The sequence below is a fragment of the Saccostrea cucullata genome, unplaced genomic scaffold (genome assembly GCF_032062105.1).
Source record: "Saccostrea cucullata isolate Sc308-1 unplaced genomic scaffold, CSIRO_AGI_Scuc_v1 ctg6577, whole genome shotgun sequence".
In the NCBI taxonomy this organism is placed as follows: Eukaryota; Metazoa; Mollusca; class Bivalvia; order Ostreida; family Ostreidae; genus Saccostrea; species Saccostrea cuccullata.
Window position 1 is genome coordinate 23,404 of NW_026928592.1, and position 11,315 is coordinate 34,718.

Here is an 11,315-nt window from a genome sequence, read left to right on the forward strand (position 1 = left end):
GTTACACGGACCATGAACAAAAACCATTCCAGACAATATGATCTTAATAATTTGATCATTGACCTAATATAATATTAATACCATTAGAATAAGGGAGCAAAAGTTTCGTTTAAATAAATGTTGAGCTAAATATTGATATATCGCAAAAGAGCTCCCGCACACTGTCCCAGTGTAAAAGTAAGCCGTCAACTGTAAAAGTCAGCACTCCTCGCGAAAGTTTAATAATAACACAAGGTATCTAACTCCAAATAACATGGAGTTCCCTCCCCCCCCCCCCCCCCCACCCCCGATTTTTTAACTTGAATAATTGCATTTACCGCCATGTGCGGTAAATGCCAGTTATCGAAGAAGAATAGCCTAAGCGCGATAACTCCCCTGTCCTCAACCAAATTTCCAAAATAGCCCCAAGCCTTAAATGCGCTTGCGCACACATCCTCTTCGCTCGACGATTTTGATCAGACAGCATCAACAGAAAAATCACCTCCAAGTTGCAACCCATTACGTGGATTACTATATTGTACAGGTATCGTTCCACCGGTCATCGAAACATGCTCCGTGCAAAAAGGACTACAAAGTCTCCATATGCCAGGCCCGGCCGAGCTCCAGCTGCCACCAAAAAGGCCAAAGCATCCAGGCCTACAAGCACCGTGACTCAACCGAACCAGGTCACCACTGCTACAAGCACCGTGACTCAACCGAACCAGGTCACTCCTGACGCCATACCTCCAGCCTTATCAAACCAGCCTACAACTTCCTCAGGAATAGACATCCCTGACCCCTTAGAGTTTGAGGCATCGCCAACAATGCTTTCTCCAGGTACTTCAGGCAGCACTAATACATTATCTAATTCAAGTGCAACAACACCAAATTCATTATGTAGCGTTTCAGACGCATTGGGCGTCCATGTCCCAGACAACCTGAGACAAAACATATATGATAATGCATTCATTCACTTGCATAAATTACTTCCTCTCAAATCAAATGACGAGCCCCAGCAACAGCTCGCATTTGTTGCTGGCGAATTAGTGCTAAAGGCTAAGCATAAAGAAATCAAAATAACTTCAATTGAAACATGGACAAATGCTTTCCTCATTTTCAGCAGCATTTACTTGACTAAGTTCCCTGAACACATTCAATCAATCCTTAAATACATTAACATCATACGCACTGCTGCACAGCGATCATCAAACTTAAACTGGCTCAATTATGACATACAGTTTAGACTAAAGCGCTCCAGGAACCATACTCTCGACTGGGGGTGTGTCGACGCAGAATTATGGCTCTTGTATGTGTCTCATGGCCACAACACTCTATCACAGCAAACCCCAAATTATACATCTAAATCGCCAAAATGCTTTGACTTCAATTACAAAGGCATATGCGGAAGACCATACTGCACTTATCAACATGCTTGCATTAAATGCTCCAATAATCACCCACTCATAAACTGCCGCTGGCACAACAGTCAGGCATTTCGCACAGAAAACTTTCGCCCATCCCAAGCAGAACATCCCCGCCAGCCCCCAAGCAGATTTCAGAGTAGAGGGTTCCCCCCAAACCAACCAAGGCCTCTGGGACTTGGCCCCAACCCCAGTCAACGTTAACATCCTAAAATCAATGCTAAAAGACTACCCCTTGCAACATATTGCTCATGAATTAATCAATGGTTTTCAATATGGTTTCAACATTTGTTATTCGGGTATACGGGAATATCAAAAATCTAAAAACATGAAATCTGCACAAACAAATTCACAGCAGCTCCAAGAAAAAATTGATCAAGAGGTTAAATTAGGTAGAGTAGCTGGGCCGTTCAAGAATATCCCCATGTCAAATATCAAGTGTAGCCCAATAGGCATTGTTCCCAAAAAGCAAGGGGGGTGGCGTATGATTTGTAACTTATCTGCACCAGAGGGAAATAGTGTTAATGACTTTATAGACCCAGATCTCTGCACTGTTCATTATACATCATTTGACTCGACAGTAAGAATGATAAAAGAACTAGGCAAGGGAGCTTTGTTGGGGAAAAAAGACATTTCTAGCGCATTCAGACTCCTTCCTATTCGCCCCGAGGATTTTTCCTTGCTTGGTTTTTATTTTAACAACTATTATTTCGATAAGTGCCTCCCATTCGGTTGCTCTATAGCATGTGCTACATTTGAAAAATTTGCAACAGCCCTCCATTGGATTGTTCAAGATCGAGCCAATATTGACACATTAGTACACTACCTTGATGATTTCCTTTTTGCAGGCCCTGCAAACACCATTGTGTGCAAAAACCTCATGCAAATATTTGACATAACTTGTGAAACGCTCGGCGTTCCTCTGTCAGAGGAAAAAACTGAAGGTCCTACAACTCGTTTAACATTTCTAGGGTTAGGGATTAATACCATCACCCAAACTATATTTGTCCCTAAAGATAAAGTCGACGCCCTTAAAGCCCAACTTCAAAACGTTGCCTCGCGTCGCAAAATTACTCTTAAAGAAATGCAATCATTAGTTGGATCTTTGGCATTTATTTCTAAGGCAATACCTGCAGGGAGAGCCTTTTGTAGGCGATTTTATGACAGCCTATCACAGGGATACAAACAACACCATTATATCACTATCTCAAGGGCACTTCGCGAAGATGTAGATATATGGCTCGAGTTCCTGTCCGACTTTAATGGCACAACTGTATTCCCAGATATTCACTGGTCAGATAAAGACACTATTCACATATCCTCTGATAGCTCTGGTTCACTTGGGTGTGGGGTCATATTTGGTACACAATGGTCCTACCTACAATGGCCTCCAGAATGGTCACAACACGATTGTAGAGATCTGACTTATCTGGAGCTAGTCCCAGTCGCCCTTGCAATATACATATGGGGCCACAAACTACAAGGCAGAAAAATAATCTTGCATATTGATAACATGGCTGTTGTCGAGATAATCAACCAAAAAACATCAAAGTCACCAAGAGTTATGTCCCTCCTCAGGCCTTTTCTTTATAAAATATTAAAATACAATATCCAAGTCCGCTGCGAACATGTACCAGGTCATTCTAATTCTATAGCTGATGCCATATCTCGTTTTCAGTGGCAAAAGTTCAGGAAGCTGGCCCCCCATGCAGACTATTATCCCTGCCAAGTTCCTCTGGAATTCTGGAACCATTTGAGCAGGAAGTAGAACAACTACTCTCAGCATCAGTCTCTCATAACACTCAAGAAATATACCAGAAAGGTCTTGACTCATTTGCACAATTTAGAAAAAAATTTAACTTAACAGAAGTATGGCCCCCTCCCATAGACCAATTAATTAACTATATTGCTTACCTATCCTCAAAGGGGACGACATACTCTACAGCCAAAACCTACCTAGCTGGCTTAAGCTTCAACATAAAACTTGGTAATTTCCCAGACCCATGCCAATTTTTCATAGTTAAGAAAATGCTAAATGGCTTTAAACAACTAAAACATAGAAAAGATTCAAGAAGCCCGATAACATTTCCCCTATTAGTCAAGTTAATAGACTCGCTGCAACATGTGTGTCGCAATTATTATGAAAAATTACTGTTCTCCTCAGCATATGGGCTCGCATTCTTTGCTTTACTTCGAGTTGGTGAAATAACCACCACTAGGGCAAATACCCACAGTTCCCCATTATCAATAGAAAATGTATCAATATCCCAATCATCCATTCAGATCACTTTAGGGAAAACTAAAACAGATCAGCATGGCAAGGGCACAACAATGCACATTAACAGTACAAAGCACAATCAAGTCCTATTCCACAACATTCTAGAGTACGCGACCCATAGACCATCACAAACTCAAACATCACAGTTTCTGTGCCACATGGATGGCTCACCCTTGACTTACTATCAATTCAATCAAATACTAAAGAAAGCTCTATCATTCCTCAAACTTGATATATCAACATTCAAATCCCATTCATTTCGCATAGGGGCTGCAACTTCATTGTATATGCAAGGTACTCCAGAGCAAGAAATCAAAACCATGGGTAGATGGAAATCCAACGCTTTTAAGTCATATGTTCGCCCTAATACTGTAGTCTTGTAGATAGGCAGTCTTACTAACTGTAAGCTAAGTTTGCAGGAACTCGCTGCAAAGTATGGATTGTTGGATCTTCCATCATCAGACGAGCTGAAGATTACTGCACACGTTCACCAATTGGCCAAAACTTGTCTCTGGAGCACTTAAACATAGATGTAACCTGGTCCGGATCTGGGGGACTAAAATGGGAGCAACTTGATCAACACATTGCTAGTTTGTTAAATCGCTATAATGAAATCATTCCTCAAGTTCTAATAGTTCACTGTGGTGGCAACAGTATTGGCATTCAGTCCCTTAAAAAATTACAAATAGCCATGAAATCATTATTAGCCTCCATTCATAGAAAATTACCAAACACTCTTCTTGTATGGTCAAACATACTTCCTCGCAAATACTGGCGTTACATGATTTCGAGCGAAGCTGCAGAGAAATCTAGAAAAAGAATCAATAATTCCATTGGCTGCTTTGTTGTGCAAAAGTTAAATGGGGCCCTCATTCGTTACCCAGATATTAGAATTGATCAGCCCAAATTATTCCTCGATTGTGTTCATTTATCAGATCTTGGAAATTCTATTTTTACAACTACAATTCAAACGGCATTGTCCAAGTTTCTGACTTCCAGTCAAAAGGTTTTCCCCACACTCCCATAAAACACAGTATCTGTGCATGGCTTGTAAAAGAAACACCTTCACACCACCCCATATTCATGATAGTAGTCGCAATTGCACTGAGTTGCATTTCATCCTTCCCTCTCCCCTCCCCCCAGTTATGCTGATTGATGCTTTGATATGTTGTGTTATATTGCTTTGCCACATTATTCATTGATGATACCCTGCATATTGTTTTTGTATTGCTTTGAGAATCATTGCGTTGCATAAGACATGATGTCTTGTTTGCCAAATTGTCCGCCACTTGTTGGCGGATGGATTGCTGTCTCGAAATTCGTGCACAGCAATCCACTTGGCAGAATTTTGCAACAAGCCATCGCTGGCAACTTCTGTTTACCCTCCAGGGTTGTCAGCACCATATGGCTCCGTTTCTGCAAACCGTAGGCGCCAAATGCCAGATTGAGGATCGGCGCTTACTCATTGACACTTGCATTAATACTTGATCATTGTCCATTGTTTGATACCATTGATTTATTATGTAATAACCTATCTTAAACAAAATAAAGCCATGACAGATACTGCCATTCTGAATTGCTTATTCTTTCGAGATAATTGCATTTACCGCCATGTGCGGTAAATGCCAGTTATCGAAGAAGAATAGCCTAAGCGCGATAACTCCCCTGTCCTCAACCAAATTTCCAAAATAGCCCCAAGCCTTAAATGCGCTTGCGCACACATCCTCTTCGCTCGACGATTTTGATCACCCACCCGCCCCCACCATTTTATGTAGATTAATATTCCTCATCTAATCCACACAGTTTTTTCCTTTACACCGATCATCCATAAAACTTGCTTACATATACCAGTCATCCATAAAAACTGCTTACATTTATACATCACCCTATTCAGTTACGTACGCGGATATGCATACATATAGTATTTTTATCATAGGTATGTTAGGGCATAAATATTGTGCATTCAATTATTATTAGTTTTCTCCTGTGTTTCTGCTGTTATCATTTCCGATTCCAGCGCAACATCGTCCCTCGTCATGGCTTTAGAGATCCTTCCAGGCTGCAATCCATGCCGACGAACTACAGAATTTTGCAACAAGCCATCGCTGGCAACTTCTGTTTACCCTCCAGGGTTGTCAGCACCATATGGCTCCGTTTCTGCAAACCGTAGGCGCCAAATGCCAGATTGAGGATCGGCGCTTACTCATTGACACTTGCAATAATACTTGATCATTGTCCATTGTTTGATACCATTGATTTATTATGTAATAACCTATCTTAAACAAAATAAAGCCATGACAGATACTGCCATTCTGAATTGCTTATTCTTTCGAGATAAATAGCACTTACATTTCGAATACTGAATTAGTCGCAAAATTTATCTGGTCAAACCCAGATCTATTTGTTAAGGTGGGTCGCCTCAAAACGCGTAGCCATCCAGGATTTTTTTTTTTTAGTTGAGGGTGGGATATTTTATTCAGATGTTTATGCCCCTGTAAACGAAGGGTACATGTGTATATAGTTTTTGTCGTGTCCGTCCGTCTGTCTCTCTGTTTGTTTGTCCGCAAAAACTTTAACCTTGCCCATAACTTTTGATTTAGTAGAGGTATGATTTTTATATATTACATGTGTATTCCTTGTGACAAGAACTTTCTTTGGGTACCACCAAATTTGACCTTTTGACCTTGACCTTGGAGTTTGACCCACTTTTATATGAAAATTTTTAACTTTTACTTTGGCCATATCTTTTGAACAGTAAATACCAGGACATTTATACTTCACATATGTATTCTTTGTTGAAAGACCTTTCATTGGATACCAACAAATTTGACTCTTTGACCTTGACCTTGAAGATTTCCGTACTTTTGAAAAAACTTTAACCTTGGCCATAACTTTTGAATGGTAAGGGATAGGGCTTTCATACTTCATATATGTAGTCCTTGTGAGAAGTCTCCTTATTGAATACCAAGAACGTTGACCCCTTGACCTTGACCTTTGAGTTTGACTTACTTTAAAAATGCAAACCTTGACCATAACTTTTAAAGAGTTAGGGCTAGTGCTTTCATACTTTATATTTTCAATCCTTGTGACAAGTCCTTTTATTTGATAACAAGAACTTTGACCCTTTGACCTTGACCTTGGAGTTTGACCTACTTTTTTTTAAAAAACTAATCTTGGCCATAACTTCTGAACGGTTAGGGCTAGGGCTTCCATACTCTATATAAGTATTCTATCTGGCAAGACTTTTCAATGGATACCAATTACCTGGACCTTTTGACCTTGACCTTAGTTCAAAAACTTTAACATTGGCGTACTTTCAAATTCCTTTATTGTTTTCCAGTGAGAATACCCTACTTTTGGAACCAATTAATTAAATTTGCATTAAAGAAAAGTTTAATCTTTGCTATGTTGACATACAGGGGCATCAGTGTTTCACAAACACATCTTGTTTTACGATAAAAACTGAAGAGTTCTAACTTCGATCAGAAATTCTTTAGTGTTTGCATCTTTTTTTACTCAAAAGAACTTACTGCATCGGAGGAGGAGGGGAAGTTAATAACAAAACAAGCAAATTCAAAGAATTGTGGTCCCCCGCTTTCGGTGTCTTTGTTGGTGAGATGTTATTTTTTATGACATATTGTGTCTAATATGAACATCCTATCATATGTCATTTCATAGAAATTATCATAGAAGTTGATTTTTTTGAAGGATGAAAACCCTTATCCTGACCGTTAAAAAGTTATGGCCAAAGTTAACGTTTTTTAAAAGTAGGTCAACTCCAAGGTCAAGATCAAAGGGTCAAAGCTGTTGATGAAAGGTTTTCTCACAAGGATTACATATGTGAAGTATGAAAGCCCTAGCCCTTACCGTTCAAAAGTTGTGGTCAAGGTTAAAGTTTTTACATAAGTACGTAAATCTTTATGGTCAAGGTCAAAAGGTCAAAGTTGTTGATATCCAATGAAAGGACTTGCCACAAAGAATACATATGTGAAATTTATAAGTCCAAGCATCTACCGTTCAAAAGTTGTGACCAAAGTTAAAGTTTTTAAAAAGTAGTTAAAACTCCAAGGTCAAGGTCAAAGGGTAAAAGTTGTTGGTATCCAATGAAAGGTCTTCTAAAAAAAATTGCATATGTGAAGTACGGAAGCCCTAGCCCTCACCGCTCAAAAGTTATGGTCAAGGTTAAAGTTTTTTCATAAGTATGTAAATCTCCAAGGTCAAGGTCAAAAGGTCAAGGTTGTTGGTATCCAATGAAATGTCTTGCAACAAGGAATACATATGTGAAATATAAAAGTTCTAGTATCTACTGTTTAAAAGTCGATCAAGGTTAAAGTTTTTAAAAAGTAGTTAAAATTCCAAGGTCAAGGTCAAAGGGTAAAAGGTCTTCTCACAAGGATTACATTTGTGAAGTACGAAAGCCTTAGTCCTCACCAATCAAAACTTATGGTCAAGGTTAACGTTTTTTCATAAGTACGTAAATCTCCAAGGTCAAGGTCAAAAGTCAAGGTTGTTGGTATTCAATGAAAGGTCTTGCCACAAACAATACATTTGTGAAATAGGAAAGTCCTAGTACCTTCCACTCAAAAGTTATGGCCAAAGTAAAAGTTTGAAATTTCTGTGTAAAAGTGGGTCAAACTCCAAGGTCAAACTTGGTTGTACCCAAAGAAAGGTCTTGTCACTAGAAATACACATGTGAAATATGAAAGTCATAGCTCTACTAAATCAAAAGTTATGGGCAAGGTTAAAGTTTTTGTGACGGACAGACTGACAGACTGACAGACGGACAGACTGACGGACAGACGAATGAGATTTAATGTCCCCTCGCTTTCGCGAAAGCGGGGGACAAAAAGTTTGGGACTTATCCCGAATTTTCAATGCCCATATGATATCTATATTTGCAAAAACCTTCCGACGTCTATGAGGTGCTTATATATTTTTGTGTTTTACTTTTCTATATTTTCTTTTAATCTTAACTTTGTTCTGGATCAAAACATATTAACATTGCTAATTTTTTTTTTCAGTTTATGATTTTGAGGTGAACATAACAATTGGGAACGTGACAGAAACTTCCATATTGGTGGCATGGAATACAACACAGTACCCTGGTGTTGAAGTGTATTTTACCATAGCATTTAACAACACACCTATCAATAACGTTAGCAGTCCTCACTTAATAGAGAACATGACCGATGGAGAGGTGCATAGTCTTCAAATCACGTCCACTGTAACGGGGAGAGACATGAGGACTGAGTCTGTAATGTCAAAAGTGGAATATGTTAGAACAGGTGAAGTAACCCCGCATATGTATGGAAAAATAAAACGATTTTAGATTTTCTTACTTTTACAAACTTATCTACAGCATAAACTTCTAAAATAATGATATTCAAATTCTATTCATTTACAGCTCCAAGGCAACCAAATGTTACTCTCGATCCGCCTTATAATGCACCAAGTATAACCATTAGATGGACACCAAGAAATCCATACTTCAGCGTGTTTTACATATATTTTACGGGTCCTGGTGTTAACTTTGTTGCCTCCACAACTGATACAAACAAAACATTCACTGATCTGAAGCATGGAACAATCTACTCTTTCACAATTGTTCAAGAAACAGATGAGCCATATAGAAGAAACAGCTCTGATTTAACCAAAGAATTTCGCACAGAGCCTTCAGGTATTCCTTTTTTCCTGAACAGTTAAAATGAGTATTTAGAGATTAAATATATTTAAACTTGTCTGCTTTCAGAAAATAACGATTCTATTTCATTGAAATTACTTTTTCATGCGAGATATTTCACAGAATTGCGTATGGACATAATGTTTACAGATTTACATGTATGCCATTCATACCCTGATATTTAGAACTTACGTTCCCAATAGCGTGTATATAGCAAGGACCTTCATTTTCGGTCGGGATAAATTCCTTTTCAAATAATAGCTTTATTTTCCTTAAACAATCTAGCCTTAATATATTTATAAAACAGATTTTAGGTGTAAGGTTGTTTTGGCAAATTTTCTGAAGGAAGGATATTGCGGACATTTATTTGCTTTATGACTGCGAAAAAATTTTAAGGACTGTGTCTTGTACTTTCAATCTTCTTAAGTTTACGCCATATCAAGTCCAGAAAAATTTCAAGACCACCACAATTTCTTAAACCTCCAGTAAAAAAGCTGTTAAATATTGCAATAACACCCTTTCTTTCGCAGTATAAATTATATAGGTATTACCGTATTATATCCTAAATTGTGTTCTGAAGAGAGACTTATTCAAAGAAACTTGTACAAATTACATTGCTGCTTTCTAGATACTTTATTCATAAGTATCTCATTGATTTGAAATGTTTGCTAATCAAAAATATTCAGGAGTATGGAAATTGATTTGTAATTAAATGTTTGCTCATCAAAAATGTTTTATGTTCAAAAATTCATAATTGAAAAATATTTCATTGCAGCGGCAAGTGTGATAAAAATTTAAATGATCAACATCATCAACGTTGTCAAATGATACAATCCTGTCGGTAAAAAGAAAAAAATAATACCTAGTGTTCAGAGGGAAAATATCTGTTGTCTCTTTACTTTTTTGACATTTCGACATTGTCCCGTCTTCAAATTTCTATTGAATTTACGTGTTGTTCCTTAACTCTTTAAACTTACTGAATTGTTATGCAAGATACCTTAATGTTCACGTCATATAGAAATATGTGTTTACCATTTCCCCGCAAGCACATTATAGAGTGTTACAAGTTTCTCTAAAGTTTACCGTAAATAATATTATGGCGTAATGTTTTAATAAGATTATAACTTTTCTTATTTTATGAGATTTCAGCAAGTATAAAATAGAAGGATTTTGGCAATAAATTGAAGATTAAATGAACTTTTTAAGGTGCGTGAAAATGCGTGATTGCGGGGAAACGGTACATGCGTGATTTTGCGTTAGAAATATAGGAAATGGTACATGCGTTAAAATGCATTACTGCGGGGAAGGGGGTTAATTGGCTTAAAGCGTGAAACGTTTGTTTACATCACCACATACATACACCAGTAATAAAAAATATTTTTAGGAATAGATGTGCTTCGAATGATTTCTTTGGAGTCATCTTGTCATATATATACGAATTCTCATCAAGACAAGTGCACTGTGAATGAATTTTACGAAAGTTTTTGAAAACTCTGCATTTAAACTGTCATCCGCACAAAATAGGGTACAACGTACTACTACAAAGTAATTTGGTAATTCATAAAAATTCAGTTAAGCTGTACTCATATATGTTTATATTTTTTTAGTCCCACGTCCACCTACATATGTTGGGGCAAATGCTGGACAACGGAATATAACAATAAATATAACTGACACTGATATGCCTAATGGAGGTATCATCCAGTATATTTTCCAGCTGACTTACAAAGTGTACAGAGACGAGGCAGATCGTCATGGCGTGATCATTCTACCACAGAAAGACTCGGGCATATATATACTGGAATCACAGAGACATGGACATATTTTTCCAGGTGAGAAACCATAGATTTACTCGTACTCAGTGAGCATCAGTTACAAAATTTCTAATAACAAAAGCTTTAATAAAGAAATCTAGAGTTTTAAAACATTTACAATAAGTTATCCTAAATGAGTATAA

At 37.8% G+C, this 11,315-nt stretch overlaps 3 protein-coding genes across 3 annotated transcripts; all 3 read left to right on the forward strand.

Moving 5' to 3' along the window:
* The first annotated feature begins 309 nt into the window (after positions 1-309).
* Positions 310-4,086, forward strand: LOC134278099 (uncharacterized). Its single transcript, XM_062760426.1, has 2 exons — positions 310-816; positions 3,079-4,086. Exons 1-2 carry the CDS (start codon positions 549-551, stop codon positions 4,059-4,061), a joined length of 1,251 nt encoding a protein of 416 aa, XP_062616410.1. The 5' UTR covers positions 310-548; the 3' UTR covers positions 4,062-4,086.
* On the forward strand, positions 4,085-5,988 carry LOC134278100 (uncharacterized; the record flags this gene model as incomplete). The annotated part of the gene is made up of 1 exon (XM_062760427.1): positions 4,085-5,988. A coding segment is annotated over one exon (621 nt), but the record flags the coding sequence as incomplete, so codon positions are not given.
* Positions 5,715-11,190, forward strand: LOC134278098 (uncharacterized; the record flags this gene model as incomplete). Its single annotated transcript, XM_062760425.1, has 4 exons — positions 5,715-5,844; positions 8,700-8,963; positions 9,083-9,355; positions 10,966-11,190. Coding segments are annotated over exons 1-4 (892 nt in total), but the record flags the coding sequence as incomplete, so codon positions are not given.
* Positions 11,191-11,315: the final 125 nt, after the last annotated feature.